The 20,988-nt window shown below is 44.4% G+C and overlaps 1 protein-coding gene across 8 annotated transcripts in view; it reads right to left on the reverse strand.

Moving 5' to 3' along the window:
• Nucleotides 1-590: 590 nt before the first annotated feature.
• The window catches only part of CAPN6 (calpain 6), a 113,226-nt gene continuing 92,828 nt past the window's right edge, over nucleotides 591-20,988 (reverse strand). For 7 of the 8 annotated variants that reach the window (XM_075940914.2, XM_075940911.2, XM_075940910.2 and 4 more), the window contains 5 exons: nucleotides 18,500-18,702; nucleotides 13,971-14,092; nucleotides 6,753-6,782; nucleotides 3,152-3,288; nucleotides 591-954 (listed from right to left, as the gene is read on the reverse strand). In XM_075940914.2, coding sequence (XP_075797029.2) covers nucleotides 772-954; nucleotides 3,152-3,288; nucleotides 6,753-6,782; nucleotides 13,971-14,092; nucleotides 18,500-18,702 — 675 coding nt within the window. In that variant the 3' untranslated portion in view covers nucleotides 591-771. The remainder of the gene's footprint in view (nucleotides 955-3,151; nucleotides 3,289-6,752; nucleotides 6,783-13,970; nucleotides 14,093-18,499; nucleotides 18,703-20,988) is intronic. The other variant, XM_075940908.2, reaches the window with a different exon arrangement.

Raw genomic sequence — 20,988 nt, forward strand, 5'->3', positions numbered from 1 at the left:
ATTAATATAAACTATTGTAGGATTAATTGAAAAGTAACCACTTTCAACCAACCATAGCCCAGACAAATCCCGCACAAACATTGATGTACCGGTAAGTATGTCAAAGAGTGGGCATGAATTTAGTCACATGTCCAGCTCCTGGACTCCCCTTCCCTCCTCCACCTGTGTACCACTGTACACTGTAAGCTGAGTGCTTGGAGGGAGGGGAGCCACCCAGGAGAGATTCAGATGCCAGCTATCTGTTGAACAGCGTGCCCACAGCTGGCAAGCAAGTGTTTCTACTGGTGGTGCACATCCACAGATGCTTTGGTGCACATAACAACATTTATTCTGCACAGAGATGGAAAAAAAATAGCGGGAACATTGCTGTGCACCATGGGCATTAGCACTTTGCCTGCCAGGCTCCACAGCCATCACCCCGAAATAGACAACAACAAAAACACAGCACTAGAAACTTCCAGGAATAGTCAGCTCCATCTACCACAATGTTACCAGCAGCTAGAACATGTGGGGAGAGTGGTAGTTTTGTACTGAGCAATGTCATAATTTTAGAACAGCCTATCTGCTGCCATGGTGGTGGCATAATATAGTTTTTCCCTTCAAAAAAAAAAAGAAAAAAAAAAGGTCACTCCCTCACCCACGTCCATGGAGAGACGGAGGAAGAGAGGGCTTTCTGGAAACCTTTGCTCCCACGTCATTTGCACTGAGAGCACAGACAAGAATTCTTGCTGCGAGGTGACAGCCTTGTCTGGGTCTGCGAGGCTTTGATATTCATAGCTCCATGAGGTCGTCACTGGAAACAACCTTGACGGTGATGTGACCTGGCATTTCGTCTGCTTCTCGGCCGCCTTTTCCCCGGAGCTGGAGAGTCTGTTGTTCTCTGGGGTCACTGGGGAGTGCTGCCAGCAGCACTTGTCCAAGGAACTGGTCACAAAAGACGTTGCTGTTCCAGACCTAGAGACACAATTGCAAGGGAACAGAAATAACTGCAGCTCAGCCAGCTTCTCTGTCACGTGCCACTGACAAGGGCCATTCATGGTAGAGAAGAGGCACTCACATTAACCCTCCAGATCAGGAGTGTGCATGTGTGTGTGTTGGGGGGGGGTCTAAAGTTGGCTAATTAACTGGAGTCAGAGGGCTGTTCTTGATTTGCATTTTAATTTACATACGCTATTAAAATAAAGAGATGAAAACACAATTTTGCTTGGCCTCGTATCTAACCTAGACAAGGAATAGAAATTGCCTGCTTGGGGTCATCATCAATAAAACCCTGTGTTGAATCAGCTTGTCGTCTCTTCCCTACAGCTCGTTCCCAGCCCCAGGCTGCCCATGGCCCCAAGGGCTATTCCTGCCATAGAATTCTGGCCCCACCTCTTTTGGTCCAGCCACACCTCCTCCACCACAGGCCAGGTGGTGGTTGGGGGGGGGTAGGGGCGGGGAATAGGCCAGCCTTGGGCATCTCTATGGCAGCTCTAACACCACCATATGGGGTAATCCTCCATTGCCAATTTAAGTACCGTTTAGGTTGGTGTCTGTTGCCACAGTGACACACGACAATCTTCACAGGGGCATACATCTGGCTCGGCCTGTGAAGCACTGTAATTCTGAAGTAGTCAGCTGTGTTTTTCTCTAATTTTTTCTCCACTAACTTGGAAAAGTGGGAGTTTGTGTCAAGTGTTATGGAGGTGATAGGGGCTGTGTAGATTGACCTCCAGAAGGCTTATAAATCTGCCCACACTGAGACTATGTCTACACAGCTTCCCTCTTCCGCAAAAGCCCATGCAAATGAAGCATGGATTAGCATACTGCCATGCTTCATTTGCATAATTAGGGTCCGTTTTGTGCAAGAGGTTTTTGCACAAAAAGGCACTGTCTACACAGTGCCTTTTTGCACAGAAAACCCCCTCTTGCACAAGAGCTGTTCTTCCTGAAAAAACGAGGAAGAACGGCTCTTGCGCAAGAGGGGGTTTTTGTGCAAAAAGGCGCTGTGTAGATGGCGCCTTTTTCTGCAAAAAATCTCTTGTGCAAAAACATCTCATAATTATGCAAATGAAGCACAATATGCTAATCCACACTTCATTTGCATAGGCTTTTGCAGAAGACGGAAGCTGTGTAGACGTAACCTGAGTGGGAAACAGATTGTTTCCCTTACTTGTGTTATTAGCTTACATTCGTACTCTGATTGCATTCCAAAGGCTTTGAGATACCTCTTCTCTCAGCCTCCTTTTGCTCATAGTGGATGGAGTAGAAACCTTTCCGCTCAGAGAATGGCTCCAGAGGAACTCTAGGTATAGTGTAGTGAACAGTCAGAAATAGTCACTACTTGTAACCTACTCTTACAGCATTGTCAGGCTAGCTTCCTTCTCTGGCAGTCTTTTCTCAGTGCTTTAAATGGAGTAGATGGAGTTATGGATTATTTGTAAAAATCCTACAGAAGCACTGACTCAAGCAAGGAGGAGAAAAAAGACTTCATTTTTTCTTACATTCATATGGTACTAAGCGATTATAAATTGTCATTTCAATGAGGGTATGGTCCCATAGCTGCACTGGCTTTTAATCTAAACACTCATGCTCCTCATACTTAGAAATTGACGTGGTCTGTATCAATTAAACCACACAGGTTGGTGTGTCAAAAGATTCTGTTCTTCGGTTTTAATCCTGGCTCTGCCATTAATTCAATGCGTGAGTTTGGGCAAATCCATTAATTGTTCTATGCCACAGCTTCCTCAGCTAGAAAACAGGGATGGAAGTGTTTAACCAGCTTTGTAAACTGCCTTGCAGTTTACAAATGAAGAGTGCTGCATAAGACCCAGGTATTATTAATGGTGTCTATTTTGGAAGGCGGATACAAGAGAATCAATATAAATTGCTCTATCCATTGGGACATTAAGGAGTAATTCTCACATTCTTCTGCACCAGCAGCCACAGTTCTGGGTATTGATCTTGTGAAGAAGCAGTTAACATTTGTCAGACCTTTAGCTCATCAATGTCATGTTTATTTAAAACCCACTGCGGTTTTCCATTTGCATTGCTGTATAAGCGGCACACAGATGCTGTGGACAAACCTGTCTGTTTCCCCTGCCCTAGCATTCCTCTGGCTGCTTTTGGGAGCACATACTTTGCTGCAGGGTGCTGGGATTCCCTTCCTTACCTGGACAATAATGGAACGTTCTATGTTCTTTCTGTAGAAAACTGCTTGTGTGTCAAAAATGGCATGGACGGTGTCTTTCTGGATGGCAGAACGAACTTTTTGATTCTCACACTTGATAATCAGGTAGGGATCTGCTCCTGAAATGCAATCAGCAGAGTCTTTATTAGTCCCACTCCACTAGCTGAGAAATTGATTCTGAGCCAGAAACACCAGTGAGTGTCAGAGGAACAAGTGCCAGCTACTTATGGAGGCGAGGGCCGGATTAAGGGGGGGAGGGGGACTAGCCAGGCAGCAGCCCCGGATGCCAACCTATGGGGGGTTCCTGATGGCAGCTGTAAGGGGCGCTGCGCGCCCAGTTCCGTGGCACCCCTTAGAGCTGCCATCAGGCACCGTGCGCCCGATTGCAGCTATAAGGTGTGCAGCACACCAAGGGGCAGGTATGCGCCGTGCACCTGGGGGAAGAGCTGCACATGCATCATGTGCCCACTGCCCGGGGCGCAGGAATGGCTTGAGCCGGCCCTGATGGAGGCATCATTGATCAGGATGAGAACAGGTCACTTGGCTTGGGGGACAAGACAATTCAGGGTTTGCAGTTTCCTGATCTGTCCTGGCTCGCTGTAAGACAATGAGAGACTCATTTAGCTTCCCTATGCTGCACTGTGAAGGAAAAGGGTGGCATACAAAGAAAGCCACGATGAAAAAACATTGTGCCTTCCCTACAGCTGGAAGCTGTTTACCAGTGTCATGCCGATCTTCTGCTAGCATCCTGGCAGCACATTTGAATATCCAGGAAAAGTCCCTCTCCCTTTGCCTTTTGCCAGAGATCAGATGATCATTTTTCATCCCACTTTGGTTAACCCAGTAGTTGCCAAATGATCCTAACTTCCCAGTCACCAGGAGAAATCCTAAGGAAATTCACAGTAAATCAAAGATAAGCTGCATAAGATCCGGGCTAATCTGAGGTCTGGGTAACAGCCTTACAGTTCAAAATGTATTAAAACAAGCACATATTCTTAAAGGTCATTTGTGTTTCCAAAATCCTCCTTAATCTTTATTAACACTCCCATCTAGCTCTGATAAGGGGGCTCCTCATCAGCACACCTCAAAGCACTCTACAAAGGAGGCCATCATCATTAACTCCATTTTAGCAATGGAGAAATTGAGGTGCAGAGAGGGGGAAAACCATTCACTTTACACAGCAGTGGATAAAATGCAGGTGCCCTGCGTCCCAGTACAGACCTCTAGTCACTAGACCATACTGCCTCCACCTTTGGATTTCTCCTTCTTCCCCAACACGATGGTCTGCTTGACAAATTCACCCTCTTTAACTTGCGCCTGGCTTATACACCAGACCATCTTTAAAATAAAGGTGTGTGGCCCCCTCGGCACCTCTCTAGATATTAAGGAAAAACATAAAAGCATAAAATTAGAGATGGTTAAGAAGTGCTAATTCCCACCAAAGGCGATGAAAGCCAGTGCTCAAAACCATTTTCATGTAGCTCCCTAACTAACACAGGGTGTGTCTACACTACAGGATTTTTTCGAAAAAAATTGGCCTTTTTCGAGAAAAACTTCCCCTGCATCTAGACTGCCACCGCATGTTCGAAATCAAATCAAAATAATGCAGCGGGGTTTTTTTGACTGCGATGAACCTCATTTTACAAGGAAGAACACCTTTTTTCAAAAGTGCTCTTTTGAAAAAAGGTGTTTTTGAATGCAAACAGGGCTTCTTCAAAAGAGAGCATCCAGACTGCCTGGGTGCTTTCTTTTGAAAAAGCGGATCGCTTTTTCAAAAGAAGTGGTTGCAGTCTAGACGCTCTTTTTCGAATGAGGCTTTTTCAAAAAATGTCTAGACGTAGCCCCAAAGTTAGATGTCTAATGCTGAACATCTTAATTTGAAAGAATGGGCATACACCCTCTTCACTATTAGGCCCAGAGCTGGTCAAATATTTTTCTATGAAACCATTTCCCTGTCAGAAAACACAAGTTTGTCGAACAAAAATGTTTCATGGGAACATGTCTGTTTTTGACACCACTGTCAATAACAAAGTGTCCAAACAAATCATTTACATTCTCATTTTGTTTTAATCATTTCAAAACATAAGGCAAAAACATTTCATTTAGACATCATTTCAATTCATTTTGTTTCTACTTTTATCTTAAATATCTCATATTAATATAATGTTATGTTTGCAGCATGCACTGAAACTTCTTTACTAGATGATCTCTCAATTGGAATAATGGCCATTTGCATGTGACACCTCCCTGCTCCAAAAGAGGTTGTTTATGGTGTTTGTACAAAATGCCAGATGTAAAAGTCTAACTCCCTTGTAGCCATTAAATTAAAAGTGACTGTAGTTTCTTAACGGATATCACGTATCATTTCTCTCATGGGCATCTGCTTGGTTACAAGGCATATTCCGACATCTCCCACGAAGAAGCAAGAGAATAGTTAAAAAGAAGCAAGAGCCATTGATATTTAAGGGAAAGGAATAGACTTGCTCATATTCTGTAAGCTGATGTAACCTGGCTAGCCATAGAATGGGACCGTTGCCCCTGACAACGGATAGCACTTACAGATTACTGCAGCAGGTAGCAATTTCTTGGTTTTTTTTTCTTGGTAAACAATTACTTCTGTGTCACTGCCTTTGGCACACAGGGGTTACAGTCTGTTACAAGTGACAAGAGAGCCCACTGCTAATCAAAGACATTTTGAAAACTTCTGAATAAAATGGGGCCTTTTCACAAAATGGTGTCAACCTCTATGGCCTTAGGCAAACAGCAAAGCAAAATGCTAGAGCAGATGGTTAATAGCAATCAGAAGAGCGATAGGCACGGTGAAGTCACAGAAAGGAGTACACAGGATTCTAATAGTTAACAGGCATATCTGTATTTAAAAAAAAATTGTAAGTATCCCTAGTACCTACAGTTTTCAGACACACATTTGTTTTTTTACCATTTCAACACATTTGTTTAAACAACTTAATCATAGCTGGGTGGGCGATAACATTTTTGAGTGTAAAAAGTGCAAACATAATAAAGTGGTGTAAAACTTAAAACAAAAATTCAGTTTTTTCCAAATTTCAGTTGTCTTGAGGTACCCCGCAGACTTCTCTCAAGTACCCCTATAGGTACTCATACCACTGGTTGAGAAACACTGACCCAGATAATTTCAGTCGATCCAAAAAAATAGAAAAGCTGGCATTTTAAAATTTGACTAAATGGACCTGCTCAGAAGTTCCAAAAATACAGAAAGAAGAGGAAGGAATAAGAGAGAGGAAAAGTGCAAAGGCAGGATAAATTCATGGATGGAATGTTGAGCTTTCTGTGACTAAGAAAAATGATACAATCTTCAGAAGAAACATGGTGCAAAAGCAATGACCTAAAAATCCGAGACAAGAAAAAGATATTTTTCTCAACGCTTCTAAAGGGCCTGATTTGCCACTGTCCTGTGATTTGTAGATTTACCTGTACAAAGCAAGGTATAACCGCTGCTAAATCAGAATGGTGGCATTTCACACGCACGTTTTACAGCAATCAGTATCTACACAGGTGCCAGGTGATAAAGAATCAGGCCTCCTAGTTCAGTTCAAGGTCTCACCTACACTGTAGCTCTGTGTCAATCCCATGGCTGTGTTCCATCATCAGGAAGGCGACGTGGCAATGTAAGGAAAGGATAACACAAAGACAAAAACAAAGCCAAAAATGTGAGTGAAAGCCCAAAACTAATAAAACCCAATGTAGACCCAAGAAAGGGGTGATTTATGAGATAGCTTTCCTAAGCCAAAATGAGATCTGGCCTGTGATCACCTGACAGTGCAGGCAAGCCATTGTTTTATGGATAACTGATTTTAGACAAGAACATTCACAGTCAGTTGCTATTGCGCAAATCAAAGGCTTTCAAGAGTATATGGAAAAGTGTTCTTCAGTAAAGATCATGGGGTCCTTAGTCAGTCTGTACTCAGTCCTTACTCAGCAAAACTCCCAATGACGGAAGAAAACTTGTTGACTCAAGGCAACAAGACATGGCACTTTATTATTAAAGAACTGAAATGTCCTGAAGATGACACTTAGATTAGAAACTGTTTGCAGCAGGGACCACTGTTCTGTTCTGTGTTTGTACAGCGCCTAGCACAGTGGGGCCCTGACTTATGAGCAGGAGAGGTAGGCACTACTGCAAAATAAATAATAGAGGAGAATGCTTATAGTGGTGTTAGAAACTGGGCAGGAACACCAAGTTTTGGAGGTGGCTTTGAGGACAGCACTCAAAACTATTTTCTTTTCTCCGTCACAGGAATTTGCTAGGGGTTTCCCGCACCCTCTCTTCTCTTGCTTATCAAATAGCCATTAGTGACCACACCATTTTAAAAGGAGAGGGAGCAGATAAAATACAGTGAAAGAATTAAACATGGGAATCCAGCACGACGCTTCAGTGCAAAACTTGGTGGGTTATTTGGTTTTAGAGATGAGCTGTGTTGAAAAGACCATGACAGACAGTCGCTGGGATGATTTTCAAATAGATGTGGAATGAAAAAAGGAAAAACAAAGGAAATATCCTTCTTCATCCTCTTGCAAGTCTGCCATTATAAGTGGCAGGAGGACAACTGGCTAAATCTCAGAACGAGTTTGCTCACAACTGAGTAATTCTGAGAAATATCTACTCCACTTAAGAAAGAACAATCAATTTCACACATACAGAAAGGAAAGCAATTGTCTAGGAAGGAGTACAGCAGAAAGGGATCTAGAGGTCATAGTGGACCACCAGCTAAATATGAGTCAACAATGTGACACTGTTGCAAAAAAAGCAAACATGATTCTGGGATGCATTAACAGGAGTGTTGTGAGCAAGACACAAGAGGTCATTCTTCCGCTCTACTCTGCACTGAGTAGGCCTCAGTTGGAGAAGGTTCTGTTCTGGGCACCACTTTTCAAGAAAGATGTGGAGAAACTGGAGAAGGTTCAGAGAAGAGCAAGAAAAATGATTAAAGGTCTAGAAAACATGATCGATGAGGAAAGACTGAAAGAACTGGGCTTATTTAGTTTAGAAAGGAGAAAACTGAGAGGGGACTTGATAGCAGTTTTCAAGTATCTAAAAGGGTGTTTCAAGGGGGTGGGCTGGAAATTCTTCACCTCAGCCTCTGATGATAGGAAAAGAAGCACCGGGCTTAAATTGCCACAAGGGAGGTTTAGGTTGGATATTAGCAAACACTTCCTAACAGACAGGGTGGTTAAACACAGGAATAAATTGCTTAGGGAGATTGTGGAATCTCCTTCACTGGCGATATTTAAGAGCAAGTTGGATAGACATCTATCAAAGATGATCTAGACGGTGCTTGATCCTGCCATGAGGGCACGGGACTGGACTTGATGATCTCTCGAGTTCTAGTTCTAGTATTCTATGATTCTAAGAGAAGCGGAAAATATGCAAATATGTGTCTGACTTATGAGTGACCAGACTCATCACTTAACATTGTCAACATCAAACAATCAATCACTTTGGACAGGACAGACTGCTTACAGCAGCAGCAAGTGTAGCCTTTAGAGCAAGTCTTTTAAAAATAAACCAACCAACCAACCAGCGTTTTGGTTGCAGGAAGCAACATTGTCACAATAAGCAAAATAAGAACCATGCCAGAATGGGTGTTTGCCATAGGTAGAGGTTTGCTCGGCTCCAGTTTTTGAGTAGTTTGTTCAGAAATACATCCACAATATGGCTCTCAGGGTATGTCTACACTACAGTGTTATTTCGAAATAATGCGTCTAGACACAAAATGTATTTTGAAATAGCGTTTTGCTATTTTGAAGTAGCACATCCACACTGATTAGATGCTGAATTGCATTTAAGGCCATCCAGAACCAGTACTGGTAGGGCATCAGGTCAGGAGTTAGCTTCAGGCAGTAGCCATACAAGGCATCTGAGGCCTGTGCTTAAAGGGACTCGCGCGCCCCCCCACCCCCGCCCTGCAGACAGCCAGTTTTTAGATTTCCCTGCTTGCTTGCTTACCTCACTGAGGGACAGCAAAGCATTTTTTTCTCTGCGTGCTCTGGTTGCCCTCACTCTGGATACCACAGCACTCGCAGCATGGAGCCAGAGTCGCCCCTGGGCACTCTGGTGCTTCTCCTGGACGTGTTGCTGTGAGCCTGACAGCACATTCTGCAGGCAGTAACAGTCTCCCTGGTGTGCCCCACTGGGGTCTTGTGCCTCATTCCTCCCTATTTGATCTGAGGAAGTGGGTCTGGCCCACGAAAGCTCATCATCTAATAAACCATCTTGTTAGTCTTTAAAGTGCTACATTGTCCTGCATTTTGCTTCAACTACCCCAGACTAACACGGCTACATTTCTATCATCATTCCTCCCTCACATCCTTCCACTTACCCCTCTCTACCCCCCTTCCTGCTATACAATAAAAGACATGTGTTCATTACAACAAACTCTCTTTATTGAACAAAACTGCAGTGGGGGGCGGATGAAGCTGAGGTGAGACTGAGGAAAGAAGGTGGGAGGGGGAGGAGGGAGGATGGGAGAGGGGAGGGGGAAACCTGGGAGGAGGGAGCTGGCAGGGGGAGGCAAGGGGAGGAAGGGGGAGGAGAAGCTCAGGGATCAAGGTTGGGGGTCTCACTGGTCCAACTGTCTCCCAGCACTGCAGTGCGGGGGCCTCTGTATCCCTGCGGGGTGGGGTAGGGTGGGGTGGGGTGGTGTGTGGAGGGTGTGGAGGAAGAAGCAGGAGGGGGAGGAGGAGCGGTAACTGGGGAGGCAGCAGGGACTGAAGCGGCAGGAGGCAGCACACTCTGCACCAGGGTCTGTAGGTGCTCTCAGATGGCACGGCCCTGGGCAAGCTACTCCTGCCGAAGTTGCAGGTCTTCCTGCACCCAGTGGTCGAGAGTGCGGTGCAGGGTTCACAGTGCCCCCAGGTGCTCCTGCTGGTACCCCTCCACTGCACAGGTGGGCCTGCGGTGTCCTCGGGTGTGGGAGGATGTCCTGGGTGGTGTGGTGTGCCCTGCACTCACAGCTGGTGCGGCTGTGGAGAAACAAGAGAAGTGGTCAGTTCTCCCTGGGGACACAGGGGGTGAAGCCCAGCCCCACTCTGCAAGGCGAGAACAGGTCTCCGCACCATCAGAGCCAATGTGCTTCCACAGAGGCCATGTTTGGGATGTCCTGCTATCCTCGGGAGTGGGAGCTGCCCTGGGACTGCACCCATGCCCCTGTGCTGTATATAGTGTGGGTGTGTGGGGGGAGAAGATATCCTCTGCCTCTGTGTAGATGGGGCTTGTGGAGGGAGGGCATCCTGCTGTGTCCCAACACGGGGTCAGGAGCATGATATGTCTCTTCACACACGCGTGTGGCTAACAGGCCAAGGCCCCTGTGTGGCAGCCAACTGGAGCCACGTGCCCAGGGGTGGCATGGTACGTGCTTGCACGTGCACAGGTTGCTGCATGATTCGTGGTCAGCAAGGCCCACATACACGATCCCTGGTCTCCCTCTCCTCCCCACCCCATAAGGGGACAGTGATGGCACTCACATGTTGTTGCCTCCTTGGATGACACCAGTGACAGGTCCGCTGGGATGGCTCGGGGGTCCTGGCTGTGCAGCATGCTCCCTCTGGGCTCCTAGCCCTCCTCCTCCATGCCCTGGTCAGGGCCCTCTGCCCGAGGGTCGATGATCACCTGGGGGGCACAGACCGTCCCGGCCCCCCCCAGGATGTGGTCCAGGGTGTCAAAATAGGGGCAGCTCTCTGGGTCTGCCCCTGTTTGGGAGCTGCCCCATGGCCCTGACATAGGCCTGTCGCAGCTCCTTAATTTTCATCCGAACCTGCTCCTGGGTTCAGATGTGGCCTTTGGTGGCCAGTCTGGCATCCATCCTTCCATAGATGGCCGTGTTCCTCCATCTAGTATGGAGGTCATGGATGTCGGAGGCATCCCCCAAACCTCAATCAGGTCCATGATCTCCGCACTGGACCAGGAAGGTGCACTGGACCAGGAAGGCGCCTGGCACTGGCTGCCTGGCTCGTGCTGGGGCCACTGGGTCAGGGGCAGCGAATACTGGCTCTGGGCTGGCAGGGCTGGAGCTGGCACAGACACTGTTGCCAGACTCTACCCCTTTAATGGCTCCGGGAAGGGGAAGGAGGAGAGGAGTTTTCCTGGTTGGGGCCAGAGTGGCCAGCAGGGCATCCTTGGAAGGGCTGGAGGCCCCCTATTTCGAAATAGCCCCTATTCCGCATCTACACAGCACTTATTTCAAAATAGGTGCTATTCCTCGTGGAATGAGGTTTACCAAGTTCAAAATAAGCCCTCCGGTATTTCAAATTAATTTTGAAATAGCCATTAGCTTGTGTAGATGCTAGTACAGTTATTTCGAAATAATGGCTGAGATGGGTGGGAGCCGGTCCCCAAATCAAGAGAGAGAAAGAAGAGGATTTGTTTTCTATATGGCAGTATTAGGAAGCTTACTCAGAAAGAATGTTTTCTAATGTCTCTGTGAACCGTAACTTTAATGCTGTAGAGATGCTGGTTAATGACCAAGATACAGGATCTACCTGAAGGGAAATTTAACAGAGCACTATTAACTCATTTGAAAAGACACAATAAAATTCTGTACAGTATTTAACGCCCTGCCCTACAATCCAATGTAATGACAAGCAAGTGGCTTACTGTGCTCCTCACAGTACATCAGCACCTCTAGGTAGGGATGACAGCTAATGGACAGTGTCAAGCTAGAGCTGCATACAAGGGTGGCAGAATCTGCCTTTAAAGCTATTTTAAACCATCTTGTAGACATAACTATTAATCACCAGTTACACGTCCCAGGTGCAAATTAGACAACTCGACAAAACCCATTTCACTACCTGAACTGAAGCAGTTTTTGGCAGCAGTGGGAGTTTACTTCAGTGACCCTGTGAGCACTGCAAGAGTGCTGGTGATTGAAGTGATAGAACTCAGTTCTCTTCCCCAACTATGTTCCTGTAGGGGATGTTGGAAGAAAATGTTTAAGGAATTTCAAAGGGGTAAGAAAAAGAAGTCTAAAAAATGAAGTGTCATTTTTGAGGGGAAGAGCAAGAATGCCCCGCCTCTCTTGAAACCCCTCCTCTGCTGGTCTTTAATGATTTCTCCCTTTGGTCTCGTCCATCCATTGTATCTCTGAAAAAATAACTGCATTTAGCAAAAATGAACTGTACAGCGACGACTGCATTCAGCCACTCAGAGGAACACAGATATTGGTTGCTGTTAGGGAACTGGATCAAATTCTATCCAACAATTTGGAGATGCTTAGGAACTTTTTCTGAAGAAGTGCATCTACAGGTCTCACTGTAATTGCTTCTTCACTGTAAGGAGTTACAGGAGCTTCTCTCCAGGTTCCTTGCCAACCAAATCTGAAGTTCTCTCTGGAGCAAACACAACAGGGACGCTGCTGTGTCAGCAGTCTTATTCCAGGTTCACCCGGACTGTCTTTGTTCCCTGTCTTGTTTTCTCTTAACCAACTGCTCTCTGCCAATTGTCTCTGCCAACGACTATCCCTTTGGTCATTGGAAGGGATATTAATTTAACTGCAGCAGACAGAGAGAGGATGTGAAAAACAGGACCAAAGAACAGTGGCAAGGCAAGTCTGTTAATTAGCTGTCAGTGACAGGCACCAGAGAGAGTTTCTCGCCTCTCCGCCTCAAGACAGCTTTTCTCTTTGATAAACACTGACATGTAACTGGTACTGTACAAGTCACAAGTCACTTAACCTCTCTGCTCAATTTATGAAGCCCCAAACAGTTGTAATAGAATAGTAATTACCCCACTGTGATTAAGCTGTAGTTGGCTAGATAAATCTTGCAATGCTGTATAGAGTTCAAGTGTCAACATTTTAAACTGGATATTAAAAAATTGGAGAGGGGGAAGAAGAGAACTACAAAAATTACCAGAGAAAGTCCCTCAGGATATGTCTACACTAGCCACCCTAGTTCGAACTATGGTGGCTAATGTAGTCATTCAAACTTGCAAATGAAGCCCGGGATTAAAATATCCCAGGTTTTATTTGCATGTTCCCGGGCGCCGCCATTTTTAAATGCCCGGTAGTTCGGACTCCCTACCCACGGCTACATACGGCACGGGCTAGGTAGTTCAAACTAAAGCCCCTAATTCGGACTACCGTTACTCCTCCTGCAATGAGGAGATTTCCTCCTTTCAGAGCAAGACTGAAAGCCCTTCTGGAAGATATGCTTTTGCCAAATACAAATGATGCTTTATTCAAACAAGTTATTGAACTCACAGCAGAGGAAAATGAGTGAATGGTAAGGTCCTGGGACATACAGGAGATCAAGCTAAATGATCTAATGGTTCTTCTGGTCTCTAATGGTATCAACTCAATGAATCTATGAACTATAAAGTATATTGAAGTCCTTGGATGAAATGTGGCTAGATGTATATAGCATACTGGACTTCATTACAGGGAATTCCCTGCAACTGACTCACTGGCCATTTTGAATTTCAAAAAATAAGTAACCCCAAAGAGGATATGATTTCTGTGAATTTCTAAAGAATCCCCTCTACATGCTTGTCAGAAGTGACCGCTCATTACATGCTCTATGGGCTAGCATGTTTAACTTATAATTCCTGCCATTTGTTGCTGCCTCCTTAACCCCAGCTCTTCTTTTGAAAGCCTGCTCTGGTAGCACAATGTTCCATAAATGCTGCACTTGTCTCTCCAGACAGAAACATCTAAGGCTTAAAACTCACAAATCATTCTAATGAAGTGAACAATTTGCATGCCAAAGGAGCATAGTCTCAGAGGAAATAAGTATTTCCCACTCTTTCAGAGTCTTCTTTTGCACTTACCACCGGATCTGTCTTGCTGCTGTAGACCTTCTGCGGAGTGAATTTTAATTTGGGTAACTATCCGAGGGTAACCACACAGAGTGCTCCAGCATGTCAGTTTAGGCTTATCTAGCTTCAGCTCCCTGCAAGATCAAGATTAAGCAGTTAAAATCTTTGGTGATGAATGTCAAGCAACAAAACGGTGAACTTCAGTGGAATTTTGATTTTTCTGGAACATAAAATGTAGTTCTTTACCTGTTTATTATCAATGGTTTCTGTTCCCGGAATGACATAATTAAGTAAATAAAAATCTCTCATATGACAACAATACATGGTGGAAAACCCTAAAAGTTACAGATATTAATAGCAACACAACAACATAACGGGCCTAATATCTTTTTCCATCCATTTTACCTTGTATATTTCCATTGGTTTCAATGGAATTACTCCAGATTTTGTCAGTGACCAGCTCATGAGTGATCAGGTGTAGAGGCTGGAGTGCGCAAGTTAGAGTTGAACTTAGATGGGGTAGCTTGAAGAGCAAAGCCAAGAATTACAGACTAAGCCAAAGGGTTAACCAGAGTTGTAGTCAGAATATATAGTGGAAGACCAGAGCTGACAGTCAGGCCTTGTCTCTAATTACAGGAAGATCAATGCTGTGGAGATCAATCTACCTGGGTTTGATTTAGCAGGTCTAGTAAGGCCCCACTAAATCGACCACTGACCATGCCTCTGTCAATGCTGGTACTCCACCAGGTTGCGAGGAGTAAGGAAAATTGATGGAAAAGTTTTCCCCGTTGACCTCCCACGGTGGGGATGCTGCAGAAATTTAAACTAAGGTATTCATGTAGCTGGAGTTACATATCTTAGATTGACTTGTCCCCTAGTGTAGACCTGGCCTCAGAAACCAAAACCTAGAGGAAAGGGTTTCAGTCACACATGAGTTTCAGTCAGAAGGCAAAACCAAGGATCTGAGAGGGAAGTGAGAAATCAGGAAGAAGCTGGGGGCTGGAGAAGGAACAGTTAAAGGCTGGGGTTGGAGCAAGACTAGAAACAGTGGAGGCCAGGACAGGACCAAGCGTAGCTGCAGGCAAGGGATCCATTGAGCAGCTGGCTACTGAAATACTGTTGCTACTCAGCTTAAGTAGAAGTCAGCTGATTCCTTCAACCAGTCAGGTGGCTCAGTCAGACAGCTTCAATGAAAGCCAGCTGCACTCATTAGGTTGCCAGGAAACTGGCTCTGCTGCAGGCTGTTCCCTTGACAGCTCTACACTCACATAAAGAAGAATAAGACCCAATAAACAAAAAGGTTCACAGTGTAGCTGACAGGAGGAAGCATGTGCATGGGAGACTGCATGACTGAAGCAAGTAGCAATGGGGTCAGGGCCCTTTCCATCAGTAGATCCCCAGGTTAAAATCCACCCTGACGTTGCAATTTATAGATGTTAGTGTCATCTGTGCAGTGGCCTGTGATAAGTGACTTTGGTGATCAAAAGAACCTCTCTGCCAACAGCCCAAACTGGCACTCATGCTGAAAATGCCACAGTAGAGAGGTCAAAGATTGAATGGGCTATGGGGAGACTTAATTATCCTCGCATCCCTAGAGGCAATCCCTTCCAGAGCAAGTCATTGTGGGGAAATTTTGCACTGCTGCTGCCCACCATGCAGTCCCAATTCTATGAGCTTCCTCAAACAAGCATCTCTTTAGATTGGGTTTGAAGGCTGACTTGTGTCAGAGACTTCAACTCAGTGTCCCATTTTACAGGTGTAAATATTTGATGCCATCGGCATGTCCAGTGACCTGGTCTGTGAGCTAGATTGTGAGAGAAGCAAATGGAATCAAATACACGTGTAAATACTAGTGCCCACAAAATTACACCTGCAGAATAGAAGAGGACTATAAAAGTCAGACCCACGTGCAAAAATTTCCCAAACTCGAGGGTCTACAGTGGCAGACAAACAATGTCTTGCCAAGTCCTGGACAGAGCTTTCAGACTTAAGACAAACTTTACTGAATTAAGTTAAAACTTATTTGGCTGTGTCTAGACTGGCCAGTTTTTCTGTAAAATCAGCCGCTTTTCCGGAAAAACTTGCCAGCAGTCTACACTGGCTGCTTGAATTTCCGCAAAAGCACTGACTTCCTACTGTAAGAAATCAGTGCTTTTTGCGGAAAATACTATGCTGCTCCCATTCCGGCAAAACTTTTGTGCAAAAGGGCCAGTGTAGACAGCTGAGATTTGTTTTCTGCAAAAAAGCCCCGATCGCAAAAATGGCAATCGGGGTTTTTTTTGTGGAAAAGTGCTTCTAGATTGGCCACGGACGCTTTTCTGCAAAAAGTGCTTATGCGGAAAAGCGTCCATGCCAATCTAGACGCTCTTTTCCGAAAATGCTTTTAACGGAAAACTTTTCCGTTAAAAGCATTTCTGGAAAATCATGCCAGTCTAGACGTAACCATTGTGTTCAAACCTTATGCTAATGGTTGAATCGTAATATCGGATGGCTCACACATTATCAACCAACCAACCAATGAAGGTGCTGCTAGTGGTTCTTGATAGCTGTGTAGAATCTGGGGTTGGTCATCTTCCTTTCCAAGTGCAAACTAATGGTTCTTATCAGCCTCTTGGAACTATTTAGTTTTTGAGATGTTACTAGACTAATTGTTGTTCTTTAAGTTTTTCCTGTTACAGACTCACTCTGCTATCCTTCTGAAGCTTATCTACTCACTGTCTTATTTTCTTCCTCCCCTTCAATTTTTTTCCTTCTTCCCCCCCATCCCTCCTTCTTTTATTTAGTCTTGGATCTGGACTTCCAATACTCTGGTCATCTGAAGAAGTGGGTTTTGCCTATGAAAGCTAATGATACCATCTATATGTTTTGTTAGTCTTTAAAGTGCTACTAGACTATTTGTTGTTTTTTAAGTTTTACCTGTTACAGACTAACTCGGCTACCCCATCTGAAGCTTATGTTAGATTTAAATATCTTTCAGGTCCATGGTATTGAAAATGCAAATGTTTATGTACTATTGTATGGAACTTCTTTATCAGAAAGACGGGATTGATACAATCACTGGGAGATATGAGGAATCTCAAAGACTTTTGGAACACTGCATGTGGATTTCCTAGGAAATATGGTGGTGAGAGAAGAGAGTGGGGATGAAGGAAGGGAGTGGTGGGGGGTGGAGGAAATGCAAATGACTCACTTTAGATCCATTCTTTTTAAGCTATTCCCTGCGGAGAGAAACCAATTATCCACTACTTACCTGCTCCTGGAAACTCCAGATCAATGATCCGCTGCACTGTATAAAAGATGAACTGGTTAAAAATGTTACCAGGATCTGAGCTGAACCTGTGATGAATCTAAATGCATAAGGCCAGCACTTGAGTGTGGGTTGAATGACTGCCCTTGCCAGAGCCCATATTAAGGTTGGGGTGATCTCTGGTAAGTTTATTAAACGCATGTAAGTCCTTTTACTGTTTCCAGCATAGTCTTTTCCCCACTATTGCTTTTACCTTAAGAATAAAATGGGCTTTCACAGGAAAAGCTGTGAAGTATCGGATAATGATGGATAACTACTCTGTTATTAGGGTCTGAAGCAAAAGTAGGCAGGTCTTCTTTGGCAGTCTCTTGCTAGGATATCCCAGTATGCTCAGGGGACTGTGAGGCACGTCCTATATAAGCGAGATGATGGCTGGAGGAACAAGAAACCAGTGGGTGCCATTATTGGACCATAGAGGGGGAATACAGAGATAACTGCCTGAACTGTGACACCTACTTTTAGGAAAAACTTAAACAAGAACAAATAGTCTGGTAGCACTTTATAGACTAACAAAACATGTAGATGGTATCATGAGCTTTTGTGGGCACGGCCCATTTCTTCAGATGAAGAATTCTTCAGATTTTAGGGCAAGGGTGGGCAATAACACAGTGGCAGTTCACCAGGATTAACCTCTGGTGGGCCACCACTGCTTTATTTACATGCACAGCCACAGGTACTGGTGATCGCAGATCCCATTGGCCAAGGATCGCTGTTCCTGGCCAATGGAGAAGTGGGATGGATTGGGACACCGCTTCATGCACCGCTTCCTGCAGTGGCTGGGAATAGTGATCCACAGCCAAGGGAGCTAAGATCACTGATACCTGCAGCCGGGAAGGTAAATATAGCAGTGGGGGCTTATCAGGTGTTAACCCTGGATCCAGCCTGCGGGCCAGTATTTGCTCACTCCTGTTTTAGGGCCTAACTAAAAATGGCCTCATTTTCAGAGATTCCTAGTGTTCACATAGCTTCCAATGAAGTTAATGTGTCTGAAAATGTTTAGCACGTCAGAACCCCCCCCCCAAACCCCACATCACTTGTATTGAACTCTGACTGCAGGCATCTAGCTTCAGAACACTGAGAACCTCACCTTCATTTAGAACAGCAGAGACTCATGTGGAGTCACACAGTCAGCTTCCATGATCCAGTGGTATTTGGAGGGTTAACTGTTTTAATGAAGGGAGAACTGGAGTCGGCAGGAGAAGCCTGTGTACGCTGTGGTAAAAGTAGCAAGTACCTGAGTTTTGATGGTACATCTGTAAAGAGCCTCAGGATAAACGCAGTGATGATGCCAGGACGGTATGTCGTTGGGATAAGAACATAGCGACCCTGTGTAAGGAGCTTCCTCAGGAACACAGTGCGTGTATTGATGTAAAGGGAGGTTGCCACTCTTTCCTGTATTTGCAGCTTGTGTATCCGATATTCTCTGTTCAACTCCACCTACAATTACACAGCAGAGCAAGATCTGGCATGTTTATTTCTCACTCACAGGTCTTCCTTGCTGCATTGTTTGGTACCGGTTTTCTGTGATGACAAGTGAATGCATACAGAATGATGTGCAGCTATGCAAGAATGAAAATCAAACGTTTGGGTTCCCTAGCCAGACCAAAGGTTCATTTAGGTAGTTCCTGGACATCATCATTATATATTACAATTGGATTTTGTGCTAACGGAGTTGGTTGACATCACCCTTCACCCACAACCACCACCCAACAAAATAGGCAACATTTCTAAACTTTAAATATAATAAAATATTTATAATAATACTTGAGCTTTTAATCCGAGGATCTCGGGGTATGTTTACACTTGTACCCTATTTCGAAATAGGGATGCAAATGCAGCAATTCTAAATTGCAAATGAAACCGGGATTTAAATATCCCATGCTTCATTTGAATAATTGTGTTATGGCACTATTTCGAGGTAGCACTATTTCAAATTAACAGACGCTGTGTAGACGCGGTTATTTCCCTTATTCCTCTTACAATGAGGTTTAACAGTTATTTCGAGAGAAGGGTTTTCTCTAAATAACCACGTCTACACAGAGTCTGTTACTTCAAAATAGTGCTAACTCGAAATAGTGCCATAACGTGATTATGCAAATGAAGCACGGGATATTTAAATCCCGGCTTCATTTGCAATTTCGAATTTCTGCATTTCCATCCCTATTTCGAAATAGGGTGAAAGTGTAGACATACCCTCAAAGCATTACCAAGGATCAATATCATTACCCCCATCACACAGATGGTGAAAATGAGACCCAGTAAAGTAAAATGACTTGCAAAATCAGTAGCAAAGGCAGAATTAGAAGGTGTGATTCTCAGCTGAGTGAAATGCTGCACTCTTTCCCAAATGGAGAGTGGGAAACCCTTACTATCTGTGCTAGTGACATTGAGCCCCTATATTTTTATGGAAATGTGGGTGAAAAAACCTAACAGTGGCAAAGCAGATACACAGCCATTCCAACCTCTAATGAAAGCTTCTTGTAAACTTCACAGCAACTGAATGTCTCTCAACACTTACGTATAGCTAGCTGGAATTTGTTAAATGAGCTTTTAAAGGGTATATCTACACTACATTCCTCTTTCGAGAGAGGAATACAAATGCAGCCGAGCAAAATTGCAAATGAAGCACGGATTTGAATTTCCCATGCTTCCTTTGCATAGTCACGTCCAGCCACTATTTCAAAATACCTTCTTTCGATATAAAAAACGCCATGTAGACACAGTTGTTTTGAAAGAAATCCCTTCTTTCGAAATAACCCTTACTCCTTAAAAAATGAGGTTTAACAGTTATTTCAAAAGAAGGGGTTTCTTTCAAAATAACCGCGTCTACATGGCGTTTTTTATCTTGAAATAGGGTATTTTGAAATAGCAGCCGGATGTGATTATGCAAATGAAGCACAGCAAATTCAAATCCGTGCTTCATTTGCAATTTCCCTCAGCTGCATTTGCATTCTTCTCTTGAAAGAGGAATGCAGTGTAGACATACCCAAAATGAAAAACTGCCTTTTTCTCTAAAGAAAATACATTATTTTCTTTTGATTTTTTTTCATTTTTTGACAAAAATCAGAAACGAAAAATTGATGTCTTTCAATTTTTTGTTTTTTCCTGTTTCTCTCTTCTTTCCTCTAACTCCTACGCCCTGCCCCTTTTTTCTTTTTCTGTTTTGCCCCTGACTGGAACAGGGAGCAGTGAGGGCATAAAAGCTAATTAGTGTCAAGATTGAGCATAGTAAGTTTATGGAGGGGAGGGGATGTTCAGAATTGCATGAAACTGATCTGTGACTGCGGATGGAAAATGCCTCCAATGGTCAATGATGAGACACTATAATGGAGACGGTTCTGAGATACTACAGAGAATTTCTTTCCCAGGTGTCTGGTTGCTGGGTGTTGAGCCTCTTGCCCAAATTAAATGTTCATGGTGTAACTGATCACTGCCTTTGGGGTATGGAAGGAATTTCCCAACAGGTTAGATTTGCAGAGACCTGGGAGTTTTTCATTGTCCTCTGCAGTGTGGAACCAATGTCACTTCCAGGTTTGAACTAGTGTAAATGGTGGATTCTCTCTAACTTGAAATGTTTAAGTCACAATTTGAGAACTTCAGTAACTCCGCTAGAGTTTGTTTAGGGGTTTGCAACAGGAGTGAATGGTGAAGTTCTGTGGCCAGTGATCTGCAGGAGGTCAGACTAGGCGATCATGATGGTCTGTTCTGGCCTTAAAGTCTGTG

This window comes from Pelodiscus sinensis, chromosome 13 (assembly GCF_052426305.1).
Source record: "Pelodiscus sinensis isolate ZL-2025 chromosome 13, ASM5242630v1, whole genome shotgun sequence".
Taxonomy (NCBI): domain Eukaryota; kingdom Metazoa; phylum Chordata; order Testudines; family Trionychidae; genus Pelodiscus; species Pelodiscus sinensis.